The following is a 23,469-nucleotide window of genomic DNA, read 5'->3' on the forward strand; positions in this document are numbered from 1 at the left end:
AACACGACAAAATGGAAAAGGAACATCAGATTGTGAAAATCCCTTTGCAAATACTTCATAATAGTGTCAATTCTATTGCCCTAAAATCTTACAGAAATAGAACTGTGTTAATTATATTTAATTTATATTATGCTAATCTAGGCTGTTCAAAAACATGCTAAAGCAAAAACCATACCTGTTCTATACATCCTTAATAAAATAAAAATGAAATGTCTGTTTTAGTATATGTTTTATTCATCAAGGGTAAAGTTGGATCCTGATTAGTCGATCTTAGATTAGATTCCCAGAAATTTTCAGGAGTTTAAAGTAGCTATTATGAATTTATTCCTCATCATTGTATGGATTTAATCTAAGCAAATCTCATTCTAATTTTGACCCACCAAACTCATATTGCATTATATCATCCTGACAAACATACAATGAGATTTGGCAACCTGTAATGGATTTTTAGTTTTATATCTGATAAATGTCTATTGAAAATGGTATATGATCAAAACTTTTCAGCAATGTCTTTGCCATTGAAATCAATGGAAATAAGATTATTGTGCACTTAATCCTAGGAAGTAGACAACGGCAAACCACTTCTGAAATCTTGCCAAGAAAACTGGAGAACATGTCCACGTAGTCTCCAGAGGTCAACACTGATTTAAAGGCACAAATTGAAAAAAACTACACTACAAATGTTTCTAACAGTTTTTAAAAGGCTACCAATATTGTATGAAAATGAAAGTTGTATAAAGCAGTTCCATGTAAACAGAAATCTAGGAATGAATTGTTTCTCAAAGCATAGATAAGAAAGGGGAATGAGAATACTGTTAAAGAAGTGGCACTGAAGAAGGCTACATATGTTTTATTATTTTATTATATCACTCCTCCTTCAGAACTGGTGAGGGAGTATGCCTGATGTTTCAAACAGATTCTGTATGGTACCTAATAACAACTGATAGCCATGGCTGCTTATTTCTGGTATAATTTCTCAATACACTAGTACAGCGTTTCCCAACCGGAGACATAGCCAGGTGTGCCGCGGAGCTCCTAGGGAAGCTCCAGCTGGGCGGGGCGCTGCCGGTGCCGGGACGGGCTTTCCCGAAACGGACGGAGAATGCCCTCTCTTGCAGCCCCCTGGCTGGGAGCGCTTTCGCTGCGAGAGAGGGCTTTCCCCGTCCGTTTCGGGAATGCCCGCCCCCCCCCTCTCTCGCGTGCTGCTCCCCTTTTCTCTCAGCCCTTCCTGGCTTCGCTTCTCAATCCCTCCCTCCTTCCGTCTTTCCTTCCCCTCAGCCGTTCTGTCTGGGGTCTCCCGCTCTTTCCTTCCCCGCCTCCCAGGCTTTGCCTTCACCACCCCCACCCCCTTTTTGGTTGGCAAGGAGTCCTTTGCTGCATCCTGCAGTTCGCACTCGGCTCGAGGCCGCTTTCCCTGGCTGCGCTTTCTTTCTCTCTCTCTCTCTCTCCCGTGAGCCGGGGGAAGGAAAAAACAAACAAACAAAAACTTCTTGCAACGGGCCCGCACGCGCGCTCATGCCCGCGCTCGTCCCTTCAGCAGCGAGGGAGGGAAGTCAGAGAGCGAGGGAGCGAGCGAGCGCTCTTGTCCTCGGTGCCCTCTGCAACCTGCCTTCCTTCTTCTTTGCCGCCACTGAGGGACGGAGAGAAGGATAGAAAGGAAAGAGGGAGGGAGAGATAGAAAGGAAAGAGGGAGGGAGGAAAGAGGGAGGGAGAGATACAATGGAAAGAGGGAGGGAGAGATAGAAAGAAAATAGAAAGGAAAGAGGGAGGGAGGAAAGAGGGAGGGAGAGATAGAAAGGAAAGAGGGAGGGAGAGATACAATGGAAAGAGGGAGGAAAGAGGGAGGGAGAAATAGAGTGAAATGGAGGAAGAGATATTTTTTTTGTCCAAACTTTTCTTTAGCCCCCCCGCGCGCCCCCCCCGTCTCCCCGTTCAGTGTTCCCCAGGAATTTGAAAATATGAATAATGTGCCGCTCAAAAAAGGTTGGGAAACACTGCACTAGTAAAAGCTGCCCATTAGACCCAATTTTGCAGTTAAGACAGGGCTACTTTTCAGAATCACCCCAGACAAACATAATCCCAAATGACTCACTTTGTTCTCCTGTGTGACAATTATGCTTGCACCACCTGGCTTCAAAGGCACTTCTTCCATTGCTCCAAATACATCCGTTTCCACCGAGAAGGTCAGCTCTAAGCCCAAGCCATTGATATCATTGTCTAAAATCCACTGCAAGTTCTTTGCATATTCTGGATCAATAGAGGCCACATCCTGATAGTTTACAGGAATACCTTGGAGACAATGCAAACAAAATTCAGTTAATCTAAGACCCGCTCTGCAGAAATGGTTTCATTCGTGGTCAATGTCTGCCCTCTACAGACTTTCTGAAATAACACAGGGTGAAAGAAGAAAGAGATCTGATATGGCTGCTTAAAACATAGATTACTGTATTTTACTTTCAGGAAAGTGATTTATTACAAGCTCTTCTGTCGCCACGAAATTATTGTTAACTGGTTGACAACTAAAACTACACTACAATACATGTGCTACAGCTGTGGTTAAGAGCGAGAACATAGGAAACTGCCGCTTGCAAATCTTTCCTAAAATATTCACTAAAGATGGAGCTTTTGCAGCCAGCCTGTCACTTTCAACTTCCAAGCCCATTTGTAATAGGTCCATGACATTAGCAAACTAGCCCTAACTGCTGTAATATCTACCTAAATATTTTACATGAAAAGCTTTTATAAAAGCACTACATTAATGCTAATTGTTATCATCAGATGCTTAGCTATCATTATAAACATACTGTATATATTGTTTATAATACCCTGGTATATTGAAATTTCCAAATTAATTTTGAAATTCAGCAAAAACATGTGACATATATATATATACACACATACGTACATACATACATACATGCATACATACTCACACATACATATATACAATATACACACACACATGCACACACACAAACGTATGCTTTTTATAATAATGCTATAACTCTCATTAAGCACAGTAATAGAGCGTGGGATAGATCTTAAATAACACAACACAATTAACTTTTAGAGGGCTTTATTATCCACTAGACATCTCAACAAAATCATTAGCATCTTAATAGAATCATACCAAGAATATGTTTGTAAAATGATCTTGTGAAGTAAATGTTGACTAGTTGTCGGTGATTAAGAGCTAAACCCAAGATTTGTCCAGCAAATCTAAAATAGTTCAAGTGATCGGGATTCACAGAAGAGTTGCTATTGGGCTGGAAAGTGGTTCCTTTAAAAAAAAAAAGATTCAATTTATGGCTTTGAAAGATCAGTCATTTTATATTACAAACTTTTGCTTTGTTTTTGAGATTCAGAATAATATACAAATGAAGTGAAAAAATACACTTTTCTCTAGAACGAAAAAATACAATAAAAGAAGAAAATAAATATATTTCAAATGTACAGTTCCGGTTTCCAAAAAAAATGGATTTTCATCAATGGATTTCTAATCATCCCAGTTGTAGCAATAAAAACATTTAAAAAGTCCACAATTTTGTGGACAAGAATTTCCTCATTATATACATAGACAGGCATCCTCAATAGCAGGTATCTGTCTGGACAATGTTAAAAGCTATAGGTAAATAGGATGCAAAATATATATCTCACAGTAGATGCTAAGTTTAAAATATATAACATAATTAAGAAGAATTCATGAATCAGTGTTGATATATGTTATGACATAGTTAATTGATAATCATAATAGGATGAAAACCTCTTCAGCAAATTCATAGGCAACAGTCTTAAAATTCAAACCTTAAAGGCACCATAGACTTTGCTGATTTTCTAATTTCACTTATCACTATACAAATTAAAATTGCCCTATTTCAGCATTCTAACAGTAGCAGATGTACAGTAACTGTGGCTTGTCTACCAAACTACTGATACTTAAGACTGAAGAGAGGGAATTATTCCTTTAAAATATACAATATGTTGACTTTCTAAGCAAAGTGTTCTCTAAGACTTCTGATTTTGTCATTTTGTCATTAAGAAAAGACAATTCAAGAATTTTTAATAGTTAAATGAAAGTTTGGGATAGTAGTCTAGCAACTTGATTCCGAATCTAAAGGCATGAAGGCAGCTACATAGTTAGTCCTTGACTTACAACAATTCAATCAGTTTTTATTTTAAAAAAAGAAAGGAAGAAAATTTAGAGCAAAATATATTTCTGGAGAGAGGGTAACTTTACTATTTTAGATGAACTGTATTGTAACCTAAAGAGAGACACCAACATACCATCAGCTGATTGAGTAAAAAGGGCATAATCTGGGTTAACAATCTCATTGGAAAGGATATCAAACCACTCACGTACCACACCTTGACCCTAGAAGCAAAAATATATATAGTATTACATATGCATAACTTGAAATGTGCTAAAGGTGATCAATATCAGTATAAAACAGATTGTATTTCAGGTGATTGGTAACTAGCTCATATTTATGACCAGTTGTAATGACCCATGGACACGTGACCACAATTTATGTATTTTGCCAATTTTCAGCAATGTAAATACATACATGCATACATACATACATACATACATACATACATACATACATACATACATACATACATATATTTGCTTAACAACCACATGGTTCACTTAATGAATGTGGTGACTCAGTTCATTATTGTAAAAGCATTCATAAAATCGAGTCCAGTCACCTGATACCTTGATTTACAAATACAACTGCTTATTACCAAAATTCTGGGCTCCATTGCGAGTCTAAGTTGATCTGTACTGGACCTTTGATGATTACACACATCTAGAGATGCCATGGAAATTAATTAATTATTTATTTATTCATTCATTCATTCATTCATTCATTCATTCATTCATTCGATCTTTATGCCGCCCTTCTCCTAAGACTCAGGGCGGCTTACAACATATTAGCAATAGCACTTTTTAACAGAGCCAGCATATTGCCCCAACAATCCGGGTCCTCATTTTACCCACCTTGGAAGGATGGAAGGCTAAGTCAACCTTGAGCCGGTGATGAACCGCTGACCTACAGATCTACAGTCAGCTTCAGTGGCCTGCAGTACAGCACTCTACCTGCTGCACCACCCCGGCTAATTATGAACTACTGACTCCTCTTAAGAAGTTATGGCTCTTATCTGATAAACAATACCCAGAGCTTTGGAATAAGAAAAAAGCACTAGCATCACCTTCAAGCCCATTTCAATAGCCAAGTATTTTCCCCTTCAAATTTTATAACTATTTTTAAACAACGTCCAACCTAAGAAAACTATGCTCCTAAAAACTATATTTAATAGTATGTAACATTACTCACCATGCCTTCTTCACCATGGAAACGTACAGCAATTCCTTGCTTCAATTTTACACAATTTGCTTTAGATACAACTTCACAGCTGCTCCTAAAAATAGAATCTAAATATGAAAAACATTAATTTCTCACTTTTGTTCAATAAGTAAGTATTCAATACAAAGAATATTATATACATGAACATCCTTACCTCTATGAACCAGCAGAATATCACTCTCACTGACAGGCCTATGAACCATGTCAGAATCCGGTTGCCCAGAATGCAAGTGTTCATAAAACCATTCACAGCGATCTTTAAATGGCTACGGAGAATAGGCAAGAACAAATGTTTGATTTAGGAGGCATTCAAAAATTCAGCATAATATTTGTTTCTTAGTGTTGTGTTTGGGCTTGGGCCAGCCGTTGCTCCCACAGATGGGAGAGATACGGCACAAAGTGAGTGCGAAAGCCTGGCTGACAGCCAGGAAGACGTGGCAGACAGCCAGGAGGATGAGGCCACTGTTTCAGAGGAGTTGGCAGACAGCACGCAGGACGCAGCAGACAGCCCAGGGGATTTGGCATGCAGTCACTCAGACAGTCTTTCGTCCTTGGATTCCTCTGCAGATCAATTCATAGACATGCGTAGCCGAAGAGCTATGCAAAGGAGGTCTCAATTGAAGGGTTATTATAGGTGATCAGAGTAGCACCTGGGCTGGGTGTGGTTCTTATACTGAGGGCTGAGTGTGGTTCCCTTAATGAGGGCTAAAGGTATAAAAGGGAACAGAGGCACAAGGCAAACTGTGGCTGTTTATCTGTGTTGCTTTGTGGTTCCTGCTCTGAAGTTTCTGTTCTGTGCCTTTGGATTTCAACCCCGCCTTTTCAGGCACGTGGGAGGTGAAACCTCTGGGACTTGCTGTTTGCTCTAAAGATTCAAAGGACTCCTGAAACGTTTCTGCTCCATGCAGGTTGTCTTTGTTCGCTTTTTCCTGTGTTTTGTCTTTGGCTAACTTAAGCCTTGCACTATCATTATTTCCTGAAATAAGGACTGTTTTGGTTAACCCTTTTTTGTTTGTTTAATACAAGTTTGCTGATTAGAAGAGCATGTGTGTGTGTGTGTGTTTGATTTCTTTTCCTTGGACTGTTACGAATTGCCTGAGCCCAGTCAGGCAGAACTCTTAGGAGAAGAGATTCTAACAGCATATTACAAACTGCTTTGAAAGAATCCCATCGTGTGGAGGGATATATTTTATAATGCCTAATGCTGCTTCGTAAGATATAAAAATCCAAAGTTATCTTGGACACAGGGAATTAGCAAAATGGTTCTGTTGATTCATCTCGTTGATTAAACAGCAGCCGATATTTTCAGAGGGAACTGAAAGAAACTGGGAGAATCAGAGACTGCAAAGTGAGTTAGGCCACATCATACAAATAGCTGTGCTTGGTCTAGGAAGGAGGTTTTTGAGCAGGATTTTTTCTGCAATCTCAATCAGAGGAATCCCAAAGGTTGAAAAGTAGGACGGAGGGTGGTTGGGACTAATTGGTTATGACCTATAAAGCCCTTCATGGCACTGGACCAGATTATCTCAGGCACCGCCTTCTGCTGCACGAATCCCAGGGACCAGTTAAGTCCCACAGAGTGGATCTTCTCCAGGTCCCGTCAACTAAACAATGTCGCTTGGCGGGACCCAGGGGAAGAGCCTTATCTGTGGCGGCCCCGGCCCTCTGGAACCAACTCCCCCCAGAGATTAGAATTGCCCCCACCCTCCTTGCCTTTCATAAGTTACTTAAAACCCACCTCTGCCGTCAGGCATGGGGGAATTGAGATCCTCTTTCCCCCTAGGCCTTTACAATTCTATGCATGGTATGTATGTATGTATGTATGTTTGGTTTTTATATCAATGAGTTTTTAATCGTTTTTAGTATTAGATCACTATTGTACACTGTTTTATTGTTGCTGTTAGCCGCCCCGAGTCTCCGGAGAGGGGCGGCATACAAATCCAATAAATAAATAAATAATTCCCAGTCTTGAGAATATAGATTGTCCCTCTCCTGCTTAAAATCTTTGCCAAGGTGACAAATCATCCCTTGTCATTTGGAAGAAAATAAATCTAGCCTAGCTACATTTTCTTGTTTAATATTTCTAATTTTGGCATTTTGAACTTCAACCAGAGGCAGCACATTTTGCTTACACCTTCTAACAATTTCAAATTAATAATCCAACTCATCAATCTCCTGCATCAGTGTTTAGAACATAATCTTCACAAAGTATCATCCAAGAACTCTACCTGATATTATTCCGTCAGTAATTGAATTTTAGTTCCTTGCTAAATCATTCCTAACTGTGAAGACACTGTCACTTCTTCTTTGATTTTCATGTCCTGAGAAATTAACAATGCGCTCTTCCAACTGAAAGCATCCAATTCCAGCCCATATCAACCCACTGATAGCTAAGATGTCAGTGAGTAATAGATACATTTCATCTTTCATTGTGTTGAGCGTTCCCATGCTGGTGTTTCTTGTATTCCATATTCCCACTTTGATTTTATCTTTGCAGCTTCAGATTTTCTTTCCTCGGCTAACAAACATTACAAAGGCTTTCATCTACCTGGGAAATAAATACCTCAGTAGCATGTTGAGTGCCATCATGTTGAGAGGCACATCATCCGGCACTATATCATCAAGCATTTTACCATTTTCTATGCATGTAGTTTTTTTGACAAAAATACAGGAGTGGTTTACCACTGCCTTCACAATTCAACTCAGTATGAATTCATGCCTTTGCCTTGGTCATTAAAATGACCGCCTGCTTCAAGCATCTTTCTGTATAGCTGCTGCCCAATATTGATGCTTGGTTCCTTTAGCTAGATATTTGGGATTATCTTTATTTCTTTGGTCACCTTCCATGGAATATACAGTCTTGGCATGAATGATTGTTGGTTGGTTGGTTGGTTGGTTGGTTGGTTGGTTGGTTGGTTGGTTGGTTGGATTTATATGCCACCCCTCTCCAAGGGGCAACTTACAACATATAAAAAGAAACAATAAAATACAGCAGGCTATATCCAATTAATTAAAACTAAGTAAACTACTCTAAAATCCTTAATTATATTAAAAATCAATCATACCCATTCAAACAACAACAATACATAACATTCGTCAGCCATTGGGCTAAGGTCTAATCGCCCCAAGCCTGACGGCATAAGTGAGTCTTAAGACTCTTATGGAAGGCGAGGAGAGTGGGAATACTACAAATCTCGGGGGGGACCTGATTCCAGAGGGCCAGGGCCCCCACAGAGAAGGCTCTTCCCCTAGGCCCCACTAAGCAACATTGTTTAGTTGACGGAACCTGGAGAAGGCCAACCCAGTCGCTAGGACTCATACGGAGGAAGGTATACACAGTGTTCCCTCGATTTTCGTGGTGTGTGTGTTTCAAGACGTCCGCGAAAGTCGTATTTCCGTGAAGTAGAGATGCGGAAGTAAATACACCATGTTTTGGCTATGAACAGTATCACAAGCCATCTCTTAAGACTTTAAACCCCTAAATTACCATTTCCCATTCCCTTAACAACCATGTACTCACCATTATTACTGGTACTCACCATTGAATAAGACACTTAGTGATCCTGATATTTATAAACATAATTATTTATTAACAATTTTTTTTAACAATAAATTTTAATAGTTGTAAAAGTACTAATGCATGCTGGGATAACACTGCTGATTGGCTGAGATTTCGGGCCATCAACAATGACGGGTTAAATTTTTGCGATAACAACGTTGATTGGCCAAGATTTCGGCCAATCAGCAATGGCAGACAAAAGTTTGGCAATGACATATGACATCATCGGGCGGGAAAAACTGTAGTATAGAAAAAAACCTGCGAAGTATTTTTTAATTAATATTTTTTGAAAAAACGTGGTGTAGGCCAGGGGTCCCCAACCACCGGGCCGCGGACCAGTACCAGGCCACGGGGCATGTTGCACCGGTCCGTGGAGTCAGCAGCTGCCGGCCCTCATGCCGCCACCCCCTCCCTCCAGCGCTTCGCCTCCCGCCAGGCAAGAGGCCTCAGGAGGCAGGTTCTGCCGGCCACAGGACGATGGACAGAGGGGCGGGAAGGACCGAGAGGCTCAAGCCTCTTTTGGCTTCTGCCGCGGGGCGCTTTTGCGTTTTTGGCTGGAGGGAGGCAGGAGGGCCAGCCTGACCCCCTGTCTCCAGCGCTTAGCCCCCGCTGGGCAAAAGGGCTTGGGAGGCAGGTTCTGCCGGCCACAGGGCGATGGCGGGAAAGAGGGGCGGGGAGGACCAGCACCCCCATGCTTAATCCCGCCCCCAACCACACCCCTTTCCGCCCCCACCAGGCCATAGAAAAATTGTCTTGCTGAAACTGGTCCCTGGTGGAAAAAACGTTGGGGACCACTGGTGTAGGCTATTCATGAAGTTTGGACCCGTGAAAATCGAGGGAACACTGCAGTGTACTAATGACATTTTTTGTTCATCCCTCCCAGGAGAAACCCCACCACAATGAGACTTGGATGGGGAGGGGAATTTTAAATTAGGCTTTGAATATTTACCTGTGCTTTTATGATGTGCATAAATCTGGACATAAGTTCAGGACATTCAAGAAGGAAATGGAAGTGATCAAATATAATTTCAGGATTTCTGGAAAAATGAGCAAAATGGAACATAGATAACTAATTCAGAAAGAATATGGACAAACTCGGGAGACATTAGCTGCTTTAAATAATAGAACAATGATAGTGAACTGCAATGTTTAAGTCTAAGAAGGAACACGCATGTAATAAAAAACCTACGTCAAACTCAAAATTAAACAGCTGAGTTGACAAAAGATTATGTTATAACATTCTAAGTTGACTGCTTCTAATAGAGCAACATTCGGAATCACTCATGTTTTACACCTGTATACTGTAATAGCACTTCAGAACAAGCCTCTTATTTCCCAAAATTTTCTCTCATGAACACAAGAAAATATGGGATAGTCGTCCGTACTGCATATTTTGCTATCTAACCTACCCAGGTTTATCAGATTATTTTTACGATCCCTCTCAGAGTTATTTTAGAAAAGTTTAAAAATAATAAAAATTGCCAGACTCTTACTAAGAATCAGATATGCATTCCAAGCAATGCTACCACTGCATTCACTGAGCTACATGCAACTAATGAAGCATGTGAATTTGTGGCGACATACCGGTTTACAAAGCATTTAAGAACATTGTCGTGTCTGCAGACAAATTCTATGAAGCGAGGAGATGTCATTCTGCAACAAAAATCCAGTTTTACAAAGTATCCAATATAATATTAATAACAACAACAACAATAACAACAACAACAAAGTTGGAAGGGACTCTGGAGTTCTTCTAGTCCAAACCCGATTGGGCAGAAGACACTACACTACTTCAGACAAATAGTTATCCAACATCTTCTTTAAAACTTCCAGTGTTTGTTTGTTTGTTTGTTTGTTTGTTCGTTCGTTCGTTCAATTTTTATGCCGCCCTTCTCCTTAGACTCAGGGCGGCTTACAACATGTTAGCAATAGCACTTTTTTAACAGAGCAAGGCTATTGCCCCCACAATCCGAGTCCTCATTTTACCCACCTCGGAAGGATGGAAGGCTGAGTCAACCTTGAGCCGGTGATGAGATTTGAACCGCTGACCTTCAGATCTACAAGTCAGCTTCAGTGACCTGCAGTACAGCATTCTACCTGCTGCGCCACCCCGGCTCACAGTGTTGAAGCATTCACAACTTCTGGAGGCAAATCATTCCACTAATCAATTATTCTAACTGTCAGGAATTTTCATCTTAGTTCTAAGTTGCTTCTCTTCTTGATTAGTTTCTACCCATTATGTCCTAATCTCAAGTGCTTTGGAGAATAGCCTGACTCCCTCTTCTTTGCGGCAACTCCCAAGATATTGGAACACTATCATGTCTCTCCTAGTTCTCCTTTTCATTAAATGAGACATACCCAGTTTCTGCAACTGTTCTTAGCCTCCAGTCCCCTAATCATCTTTGTTGCTCTTTGCACTCTTTCTAGTTTCAACATCCTTTTTATATTGTGGTGACCAAAACTGAATGCAGTATTCCAAGTGTGACTTTACCAAGGCATTATAAAGTGGTATTAACGCTTCACATGATCTTGATTCTACCTCTCCGTTAATGTAGCCTATGTTGTTGGCTTTTTTGGCAGCTGCTGCACACTGCTGGCTCATACTTAACTGGTTGTCCACTGTGACTCCAAGATCCCTCTCACAGTTACTACTGTTGAGTAAGGTACCACATCTACTGTACCTGTGCATTTTCTTTTTCTTACCTAAATATAGAACCTTACTTATTTCACCATTAAATAGAATAGAACAGAATTCTTTATTGGCCAAGTGTGATTGGACACACAAGGAATTTGCCTTTGCTCTCAGTGTACATAATTTTATTTTGTTTGATAGTGCCCAATTTTAAAGTCTGTCAAGATCCTTCTGTATCTTGAGTCTATCTTCTGGAGAGTTGGCTATTCCTGCCAGTTTGGTGTCATCTGCAAATTTGATGAGTTCCCTATCTATCCCTTCGTCCAAGTCATTGATAAAGATATTGAAGAATACTGGGCCTAAAACAAGAGTCTTGGGGTATTCCACTGCATACTTCCCTCCATGTAGAAGCAGTTCCATTGAACACTGCATTGTGTGTGGTTGGTTAGCCAGTATGGAATCTATCTGGTGTTGTTGCTGTCTAATCCATATTTTTCAACTTTATGTAATACTAGGTTATGGTCTGTTTTATCAAATGCCTTACTGAAGTCCAAGTAAATTAAAAGGACAACACTCCTCTGGTCCACTAATTTTGTCACTTTGTCAGTGACAATAATAATAATTCATTGTAATGCTATCTTTCCAAAATATTTTTAAAAACCTACTCTTCTTTTGTCAGATTTTTTAAAATAAAAATGTCAAATCAATGTGTGAACAGTGAGGCACCTATCAGATTAAACATAATTATTACATTCAATCAGCTTATGTATTTCTAACAGCAAGACATATCCATGTTAGCTTACAATCTATCATTATTCAATTGTTCCACATTTACTCCTTCTTACGTTTATTTTATAAAATAAAAATGTGTGCATTAATATTCCTTATCTCTATCACTTATTCTAGCATTTAATCATGTCACTCTTTATTGCAAAACTTTTTCTTTCTTTCCTGTCAGACTTCTAGTCATGTAACCTGCCTAAAGAAAAAAAGATTTTAAAAATAGAGGGGGTAGAAGCAACTTAAACAGTAACAAAAAAAAAAGAAGAAGGAATCATCCAACAATCACTTCTTGCCCACTTTATGCTTTAATTGCTATGCTTTAAAAGAAAGAGGGGAAGAAGGAAAAGTGAATCAGAACAAGAGTAAAAAAAAAAAAAATCTATCCATCATCTCATGTCCGCTTCAATGCTTTGATATGCTTTTTTTTTTTTGCTTGCCTCCCAAATTCTTCTCAAATCTCCATCTATGTCTAATTCTTGGATGTCCAATCTAGGTGAACTCCCCACCTCTACCCTCTTCCATTGCCTAGTTTCTAAGAGTTCTTCCAGGCCCCTGCCTTTAACTCACACATTTCTTCCAACTCTTTTGGAACACAAAAAGGAACCTCAAATGATCATAATCTTTATGGCATTCCTCCACCGGCTATGATGTTCAGAGAGTCTTATCAATGTGCATTCATTCTTCAAAGTTTTCCTATTTGAACTACTTCCTAATAATTATGTGATTCTCAAATAAATAAATGAGAAACTGCAAATTCCTCTTTGTATCAAAATTTACTTCTAACAATTATCTTGGATTCCGCTGGGACCATATATGGGTTCTGCTCATACAACAGCCTTCTCTGTGGGGGGGCCGACCCTCTGGAACCAGCTCCCCCCTGAGATTAGGATTGCCCCCACCCTCCCTGCCTTTCGTAAACTCCTTAAGACCCACCTCTGCCGTCAGGCATGGGGGAACTAAAACACCTCCCCCTTGCCCATGTTGTTTTGTTGATTGATTGACTGTGTGCCTGTTTTTTATATATACTGTTTTTATGAGATTATTAATTTAAATTGTAACTAGATGGGTGGGCATTGGATTTGGTATTATGTACTGTACTGTTTTTTATTATTGTTGTGAGCCGCCCCGAGTTTGCGGAGAGGGGCGGCATATAAATCCAATAAACCTAACCTAACCTAACAGATATAGAGATCTCCGTATTCAAAAGATTATTTAACTAGAGGTCAGCCTTGAATTACAATGGCAATTGGAACTAGTACTGCAGTTGTTAAGCATTGTGATAATAAAGTATGGTGTAACATTGCATTATTTAGCAACAGCAATCCAGGCAGTTCCAGTTATTATTATAACCCCAAGACACGTGGGCTATTAAGTGGGAAGCAGAGAAGAGAAAATCCCAGTTTTTGAATGATCTGGAAGAAGGAAATGGAAAGGTCTGAAACTTACCCCTGAGGCATCTGACAAGAGCAACACATATAAAATGCTTGAATGACAGCACTCAGCCGGTTTGCTGTCACAGAAATAACATCTTGGCAGTCCACGTAAGCTTCCTGAGGACTGCCAACTTCATACATTTTAGATTCGTCTCTTTCTGCAGAAAGTGCACTTGTTTCCGCTGAAGCAACTTCAAAGGTTGGTGCAGGAATGCTATCTTCTTGCTGATTGGGTCCTTTTGGCTTCAGCAGGATAGAAGAAATGTTGGTTTTATCCTTCATTAATTCTGCAGATATGAGGGCTAGCCATTCATCTAATGAATGCCAGAGTAATTCCAAAGGCTATCAGATATAAGATAAAGGTATACATTTTAGGTGAATGTACAATTGTTTTTTATATATGTATTTAATTATGTGAACACTGAAAATACAGGGTTATTAGAAACATAGAGACATAGAAGACTGACGGCAGAAAAAGACCTCATGGTCCATCTAGTCTGCCCTTATACTATTTTTTGTATTTTATCTTAGGATGTGTTCTGTCTGGGTTCCCCCAGACGCCAACACCAACTAAAAAGAGTAGCCAGACACGCTGGTAAAAAGCAAAGTCATTTTATATCTTTGAAAACAAACACAGATAACAAAAACTGTTCTTACAAACTGGAATGCTGTGAAGCTTCACAGAAGAGTCACGACGGCCAGACAATACAACAGGCTTCTTGCTAGCACACACACCACTGTAGATAATAAAACCCACGCCTCCCCCAAGTTTTCAGGCTTCGAGGCCACAAGCCAGAATCAGAGACGCCAAGGATCGAAGCAAGGTCACAGGACTCCCAAAAGATAACTCTCCACAATACAGGAAGGGCGGGCCTGCCTTTTCAACTTTTCTGAGGAGAACCACACCCAAACCCAGCTGTTGCCTATTAAAGATGGAAATACCTGGCTAATTGTCCCCTTCGTTGTGCTGCCCTTCTCTGCCTCATATCTATGATGGCTTGTGCGTTCTCATCTAATGACTCCAGGCTACTCGCTGGGGAGAGCTCCCCCCCCCGGGGGTCTCAGGCTGTTCCCCCTCCTCCTCGTCCTGACATTCCTCTTCCCCGTCTGCCTGGTCCTCCTCCTTCTCCTGTTCCTCGTCCTCCCCCTCTGAGCATGGAGCCGGCAGAGTTCCAGCCGTTCCCTGAGGAGCCTCAGACTGAATCACAACAGGATGGATCTGTTTATTCCAGGCATGTTTAAATTCAGTTACTGTGGATTTACCAACCATGTCTGCTGGAAGTTTATTCCAAGGATCTACTACTCTTTCAGTAAAATAATATTTTCTCATGTTGCTTTTGATCTTTTCCCCAACTAACTTCAGATTGTGTCCCCTTGTTCTTGTGTTCACTTTCCTATTAAAAACACTTCCCTCCTGAACCTTATTTAACCTTCAAAAAGAATGAACCGATTTCAAGATGCAACATTTTTTTAAGGAAAAGTAATACAAAACTCCAGCCAAGTCACAAGTATTCATCTCACAATCACTTTGAACACTTGTAAAACTCACGGTCTTACAACTGTTCAAAGTGGCTACTACCTGCCCATGGGCAACATCAATGCGATAAGAGAATTCTTCTCAGGCGCATATCAGCATATCACAATCCACTGCGTTGATCAGTGTTGTTATTCAATGTTTTAGGGTCATCGAGGTTAGTGGGTAGCAGCAGAACATAAACATGAACTTCTGCATATCCCCACAACAAAAATCACAATTAGGTCTGGGGATCTTAACAACCGAATTTGTTTTCATGAATTCAAGAACGCAGAACATCTTTTCCTAATGACTCGCCATTCCGAGGGGGAAACAAAAAACTGAACATTGCCCAGAAGAACAATGCAACTACATCGTCACTGTCGCAGCCATTCAAAACTTAGATAACTCCTCTTTCAAATGGCCACTGACTCATTACATGACGATGCTCAAGAACTGAAGCAATGCGTCATGAAATCGGTTCATTACGATTCTAATGTATTTTTTCTCTTTTTAATTAAACAAGTAGGAAAGCCATTTCTTCTAGCATATCTGTCCATAAGGAAAATAACCATTTCCTGATAATTGATAAATAATATTAAAATAAAATATTAAAAATAAATAAATGAGAGCCGGTATGGTGTGGTGGTTAAGTTGCTGGACTAGAAACCAGGAGACCATGAGTTCAAGTCCCAACTTATGCATAAAAACTGGCTGGCTGACTCTTGACCAGTCACTCTTGGCCAGGGTTCATATCAGGCATGTGACAATAATAGAGGCAAGGAATAAAAATGTAACTTCAGGAAGAAATTATTTTAAACCCATTAGGTAATAATGCCATAAATAAAGGGAATAATTATTTAATTGCAAAAAGAGTCACAGCATCAGACAAATGAGAAACAGTTGTCATACCTTTAGGTATGAAAAAATGTATATGTATTAGAAGATGATAGTCATAGAAATAATGTGCAAAGGGAAAATAATTAACTAGAATTGTTTACTTATAAATATTAAGTTTTGCATCAAGACCTATATCTAAGATATCTATTGCCTCACACACACAAGACATAAATTTTCAAAAAATAATAAAAATTTGTTTGTTTGTTTGTTTGTTTGTTTGTTTGTTTGTTTGTTTGTTTGTTTGTTCGTTCGTTTATTTATTTATTAGATTTGTATGCCGCCCCTCTCCGAAGACTCGGGGCGGCTAACAACAATAAAGAAGACAATGTAACAATTCTAATATTAAAAATAATCTAAAAAAACCCAATTTAAGAGACCAATCATACAAACAAGCATACCATGTATAAATTCTATAAGCCTAGGGAGAAGGGAAAAATTTCAATTCCCCCTAGGGAAATTCAATTTCAATATATAAAATTCTAACCTTGCTTCCATGAGCCCAGGTATTGCACCAGATAAATTTGGGTAGAAGTAATTAAACTAATCAACTAAAGATATGCAATCTGCATAAACCTATTAACATCTTAAATAGGATGAACTTTAGATATATAAATAGAAAACAGTAATGATTACAGGGAGAGAGAAAAATCAAGGCGGGCCAACCTAAATAGGTATGAACCAAATTTATTTTTTCCTCATGTGGATAAGCATACACATACATGGTAAAATTTCTCTCTTTATTAGCTATTTTTCTACCAATATCTAGTAGCATCATTTTTCTGACCTTGAATACTTGACTTCTTGGAGTTTTGTTTCCATTGTAGCCCATATCGTTTCCATTATTGGGAGTGGATGGGCCAAGACGAAACACATGGCAAAAAATCCTCACTATCCTCAACAGACTCTTCATTTGTGCTTCATAATTACTTGACAAACTAAAACAAAACATATGTCATTGTTTTAATTAACAAAATGTACATAGGAAAATTATACTCCAGCAGTGCAATAACTCTAAGCCAGGGGTGTCAAAGTGGGCGCCCATGGGCTGGATGTGTCACACGCAGGCCATACCCAACCTAGGATGCGGCGAGTTTGACACCCATGCTCTAAGCCAGGGGTCCCCAAACTTTTTACACAGGGGGCCAGTTCACTGTCCCTCAGGCTGTTGGAGGGCCGGACTATAAAAAACCCCTATGAACAAATCCCTATGCACACTGCACATACCTTATTTAAAGTAAAAAACAAAATGGGAACAAATACAATATTTAAAATAAAGAAGTAATAAGTAATTAATAATTAAGTAATAAAGTAATTTATACTTCTTTATTAACAAGTAAATTTAAACTTAAATCAACAAACTCCATTTCTCCTTCCTTCCTTCCTTCCTTCCCTCCCTCCCTCCTTCCTCTCCACTTCTCTCTTCCCTCTTCCTTTTCTCTTATTTGTTTCATTTTCCTCTCCCTCGTTCTTTCCCTCCATCATTTTCTCATTTTTCTCTCTCTCTCTCTCTCTTTCCATCTCTCCCTCTTCCTTTCACTCTCCCTCTCTAGCTCTCCCTCTTTCTCTTTCTTTTTTTCTTTCTCTCCCTCCCTCTCTCTCTTTCTTTCTCTCTCTCTTCTCTTTCTGTCACTCACACTCTTTCTAACTCTCCCTCTTTGTATTTCTCACACTTTCTCTATCTCCCCCTGTCTCTATTTCTCCCTTTCTCTCTCTCCCTTTCTCTCTCTCCTCTTCATTTCTCTCTCCCTCTCTATTTCTCCCTCTTTCTCTCTCTTATTATATCGATCGGTAAAATCTCGTGTGCTGCCGTGGGCCAGTTAAAAGACCTCAGTGGGCCACATCCGGCCCGCGGGCCGTAGTTTGGGAACCGCTGCTCTAAGCGGTTATATAATAAAGACTGAAGGCCCATTCTCCAAAGCCATTTACATTTTTAGCCATATCAAAACATCAAAATATAGATGAGTCATTTCATAAATCTTCTTACTTTTTGACAGAGACTTCAAATAATATAGATAAGCTATCCAATCAATTACTATGTCATATTCCACTAGTTCTCAACTTTTTCTTCATCGCAGATCCCCTTTAAATAACTTTTATGGCCAGAGAACATGACCACAGCCCCTAAGACAACTCAAGATTTAAATCATAACGTTTCTTCAAGCATTCATAGACACCCTCTGACAACATTGTGTCCCCCCCTCCGCCCCAGAGTCCATGGTTGAGAACCACTGTCGTATTCTATTTGCACGAAATAAGAATGCAGAAAATGATACTAGTTCTGTATCTGTCTCTTGTATCTCTGGTGGAAATAATCCAACCATCTGAATGATACATATCGCTTATCCCTTATCAGCATAAATATCACTAAACTGTTTTCACATTCAACCCCTTATTTTAGCTTTACTTCCTTTTTTCTGTAAACAACACCCTTGTGACTGTTCAGAAAAATCCAGCTGCTTCACTATTATCTTTGAATCTATGTAAGTTCAGCTTGAATGGCAATCGGAATATCCCATTGCAGGAACAAAAGAAAGAGGAATAACAATAACTATGTTACCTAAGCAATTTATGGCCATTTGTAGTAGCTACTTCAGCAAGACTCGTTAAGATTTTAAGGTACTGGTTTTCATTCTGCTGAGACAAGTGTTCTAGGACCTGGCGTAACTGGATATAAAAAGAGAAGCCATTAAGATGTATTATCACATTAGTTAACATAAATAAGACCATTTTTGCTACTAACAAGAGTTAGATTATGTATGCATAGCTATACTGATACAAACCTCACTGAGTTTAAAGGTGGTTACTTTCTGCAGGTTATCAGGATAACACTATGAAAATGCATACTTATAGTTTGATAAATTTCATTGAGATTCCTTTCCAGATAAAAATGCATGATTCACTTACAGAGTGCGCTCCAAAAGTAATGCAATTATTTTTTAAAAAGTAATTTATTGAACAGATTTGCACAAACACTTAAAATTCTTCCAAGTACTGTCCTTGGGCCTCTATGCATTTTTTCCAGTGACTTCCATGACCGGTACATGCCCTGGAAGGCGTCTTTGGGGACCTCTCGCAAGGTCTTCATCACGGCTGATTGGATCTCTTCTATGGACAAAAAACGGGTTCCTTTCAGGGCTGCCTTAATCCGAGCGAACAAAAAGTCTGCTGGGGCAATATCAGGACTATGGGGGAGCAGCGTTGGCACCTGGTGTTTGGCCAGGAACTCGCGGACTCGTAGCGCGTTGTGGCAAGGTGCATTGTGGTGATGCAGTTGCCAAGTAGCGGAGATGTCTTTTCTCATCCTGATTACCCTTTTTTGGAATCTTTCCAGCACATCCACATAGTAGGCAGCGTTAACTGTCTGTCCGTGAGGAGCAAACTCCTTATGGACCACTCCTTTACTGTCAAAAAAGACAATGAGCATTGTTTTCACTTTTGATTTGCTCATTCTTGCCTTTTTGGGCTTGGGGGACTGGTCGGTGTGCCACTCAGAGCTTTGGCATTTTGTTTCTGGGTCGTATTCAAGCACCCAGGTTTCATCACCAGTGATGACATTATCCAAATAATCAAGTTCAATTTCTATACATTGCAAAAGTTCACTTGAAATTTCCGCACAGTTGGTCTTTGGGTCGTCCGACAACACCTTGGGCACGAGCTTGGCGCACACTTTCCTAATCGCTAAATCTTCAGTAACAATGCAAAACACAACAGCAGACAACAAGTTCAGTTCATTGGCAACTATCTTGATACTCAATCAACAGTCAGAGTCCAACAATTGTCGAACACGAGCCACATTGTTGTCGATTTTGTTGGTTGACGGCCGCCCAGAGCGTTGTTTGTCATGAACTTCTCCCAACCCTCCTTAAAGGCCTTTAACCACCTCAAAACATGCGAGTAGGAGAGACCAGAGTCCCCATAAGCCCCACGAATCATTTTGCTAGTCTCAAGGGATTTTTTCAGTTTATCACAAAACTTAATCGCGTAATGTTGCTCGATCATCGATACCAATTTTTTTGTGACATGGTCGGCGAGGTTTACAATAACTGACGTCCTGCCACTTCCACAGCTTGGAGAGCACTGAGACCGGTTTTGCGGCAAAGCTTAGCATCCCCCCAACTACTCCAAGTTCTTCGGTCCCACTCCAACCAATAGGAGCGGCGCGGGAAATTCAATTGCATTACTTTTGGAACGCACCCTGTAGAATTTCATAGAAGAAAAAATATATTTACTTAAAGGAAATACCTACACATCGATTTGTATGTTTAACACAATAGGAAAAGTGAATTTACCATGTTTTCTCTAAGATCTTCATTTTGTGTCATTTGAATAATTGTTTGAAAAAGTCTAGGATGATGTTGTATTAGAACTTCACAGGTCTCTCCATAACCACCCTGAAAGAATACAATATTTTCATATAAGCAGACATTTCTACATCTTCAGCAATTGTTTCTTAAATGCTGAAGATAACTAAAATATTTGATAAGATCATACACAGGTGCCAATGTAAAAGAACCCATTTCTAGGGAGGCAAGGCCATTTTATTTCAAAAACTCAAAATTCATTGTCATGAAAGTGCTTTAGTTTACATCTCAATTTTTTTTAAAAAAAAATTCAATTCTTAAATACTGTCAGCTCTGGCACACCTGACAGCCCAGGGCTGTCATTCCGGCAGGGATGCTATGATTACCACCCATCCCTCCAGGATTGACTGTCTCTGCACGCATTAGCTCCGGCTGGAACAATGGACCTGTGGTGGCAACAATAGAGCTGAGGAGTGGTGATGACAGTGGAAACAGCTGAGAGGTGGCTGCTGTAGTGGGGCTAGCTGAGAGGCAGCACAGGACAGTTCTGGAGAATAATAATAATAATAATAATAATAATAATAATAATAATAATAATAATAAAAATTTATTGTTATTGTCAAAACAACGAATTGTCATTGGCAACGAAAGTCGTGTGACACCCAGAGACCAGTCCCACCATACATAAAATCAGAATAGATAGATTTAAAAATAGAATAAAAAATAAAATAAAAAATAGAATAAAATGTCCCACCCACTACAAATTACCCACCCTGAACTACTCACCCATCTAAAAGATAGACCGAGTAATATTGTCCAACAGTTCACTGATGGTGACCCTTTAGTTCATTGTTAAGTGCGAGTATAGCTCTGGGATAAAAACTATTCAGGAAACGTGTGGTCTGAGTTCTGGGCTTGCATGTGTGATAGGCAGGGCAGCGGGAAACATTTAAAAGGTGATGGGGAGTAATGGGCGGTTAGCCCTGACTAGATTTCATTGTGTTGCTTTGCATTCATTGATGGTCAGTTTGTGCTAGAGCGGAAGATAAAAATCCTACAAACCAGGACTATGTTTGGTGGTATTTCTTTGTGGCCTTCCAGAATCTGACAGATACATTACTCTACACCACAATAACAAATACTAATGACTAGGAAAACATTTTTCCACAATTTTACAATATAAAAGAGAGTACCAACATTATGCCCACTCAAGTCAAATTACTGGAAGGAATGACTATGAATTTAGGCCTTTCCTTTGAAAAAACATAGATATGAATATACCCAGGCCTGGGGTTCCAAGTGTGTGAAGGGCCTCATTTCCTGATTATATTAATAATATATTAGGACTATAATATTTCTCGGCTGGTATTTTATTTAATTTTTTCTTTTTGTACTGTTTTAATTGGCTTTATTAAATTTTATGATTATTTGCTGCCCAGACTTACTTATTTGTCTGCGGAGTCTGCGGAGAGGGGTGGTATACAAATCCAATAAATTATTATTATTATTATTATTATTATTATTATTATTATTATTATTATTTAAAATGGGTGCCATACAAATTGAACAAATGAAGGAATGAATGAATAAGAGAACAAATAACCCCTTTTTTAATATTATTTTAACTGAATATCTGGCAGTTACTAGCATGTTTTTTGGATGTTACATCATCTATCAGCACCTTCATAAAGTGCTAAACACCTGTGTTCGCATGATTAATCATTACAATGGCAGTTAACATGTACATTTCAGTTATCCATATACAGTTGAAATCAATTTATACCTGTACACAAAGATCAAGTGGAGTGACTCCGTTTTTGTCTGGCAAGAATTTGGCTCCTCTCATCAGAAGAATCTGCGCAGTGTCTCTTTGACCATGGCTATATAAAATATAGAAACCTGGTAAGAACTGGTTAACTGGTGGCTTTGTTGTCACCCATTCTCTTCTACAATCCATAAAACATTTGGTAAATAATATGCATCCTTGTAAGGAAGTCTGATTAGGATATCTTTCACACAGCTAGGAGAAAACATCTACTGTACTTGCATTACTGTTAAAATCACAGATGAACTTAACTGTGGTACAATGATTACATAATCAATTTTAGACAAATATTTAATGAAGCAAACAGAAAAGCAACTGTGAGGAAATCATTTTCACTAAATTATTTGCACAGGCCTACTGTGAACAATTGGTCTAATTTGGCACAAGACACTTTCTTAAGTCCAAGAGTGCAATTAGGCCAAGACAGTTGACACAGTAAATTAAGAATAGGGGTGAGAAGGACAAAGCCAGCATTATACCCACTTGGAAGGTTGGCTGGTTGCAATTTTCGTAAACTACTTAAGACTCACTTATACCGCCAGGCATGGGGGAGTTGAGATATTCCTTCCCCCTAGGCCATTACAAGTTATGCATGGTATGTTTGTGTGTATGTTTGGTTTTATAATAAGGGTTTTTAGTTGTTTTATTATTGGATTGTTACATGCTGTTTTTATCATTGTTGTTAGCCTCCCCGAGTCTACAGAGAGGGGTGGCATACAAATCCAATAAATAAATAAATAAAATAAATAAATTTTAACACAGAATACATTTCATGTAATGTTTTAAACTGCAAAACAAATCATACCTGCAAGCAAAGTAGAGGGAAGTTGCTCCTGAAACATTGGGTCTGTTAATATCTGCACCGCTATCTAAAAGACACTGAACGGTCTTTCGGAAAGAAAATAATAATAATGAAATAAATTTGCGAATATGATTTAAACTTCAATCCTATGGCCACTCACTGTGAGCCAGCTTTACTAACCTCAACGGAAATATTTCCGTTATTTCCGTTGCATGCATACATCTACAAGATTATGTTTCTATAATACCAAAAACATTTTCTCCCATTTTAAAAAAAGCCTTACATTCTAAAATTAAAATTAAAACTTAATTTTTCTACCTTAGCTCTACATTTTACTTTCTTATCACAT

General features: G+C 39.2%; 1 protein-coding gene across 1 annotated transcript in view; it reads right to left on the reverse strand.

Moving 5' to 3' along the window:
• HACE1 (HECT domain and ankyrin repeat containing E3 ubiquitin protein ligase 1) overlaps positions 1–23,469 on the reverse strand; it is a 69,725-nt gene that overhangs the window by 30,076 nt on the left and 16,180 nt on the right. The window contains exons 7-19 of the mRNA XM_070733290.1: positions 23,124–23,206; positions 22,277–22,373; positions 20,482–20,583; positions 18,750–18,856; positions 16,977–17,127; positions 13,793–14,121; positions 10,516–10,584; positions 9,881–9,968; positions 5,527–5,638; positions 5,343–5,440; positions 4,285–4,372; positions 3,131–3,280; positions 2,093–2,289 (exon numbers count right to left, since the gene is read on the reverse strand). Of these exons, the coding sequence (XP_070589391.1) occupies positions 2,093–2,289; positions 3,131–3,280; positions 4,285–4,372; positions 5,343–5,440; positions 5,527–5,638; positions 9,881–9,968; positions 10,516–10,584; positions 13,793–14,121; positions 16,977–17,127; positions 18,750–18,856; positions 20,482–20,583; positions 22,277–22,373; positions 23,124–23,206 (1,671 nt within the window). The remainder of the gene's footprint in view (positions 1–2,092; positions 2,290–3,130; positions 3,281–4,284; positions 4,373–5,342; positions 5,441–5,526; positions 5,639–9,880; positions 9,969–10,515; positions 10,585–13,792; positions 14,122–16,976; positions 17,128–18,749; positions 18,857–20,481; positions 20,584–22,276; positions 22,374–23,123; positions 23,207–23,469) is intronic.

This window comes from Erythrolamprus reginae, chromosome 1, assembly GCF_031021105.1.
Source record: "Erythrolamprus reginae isolate rEryReg1 chromosome 1, rEryReg1.hap1, whole genome shotgun sequence".
Lineage (NCBI taxonomy): Eukaryota > Metazoa > Chordata > Lepidosauria > Squamata > Dipsadidae > Erythrolamprus > Erythrolamprus reginae.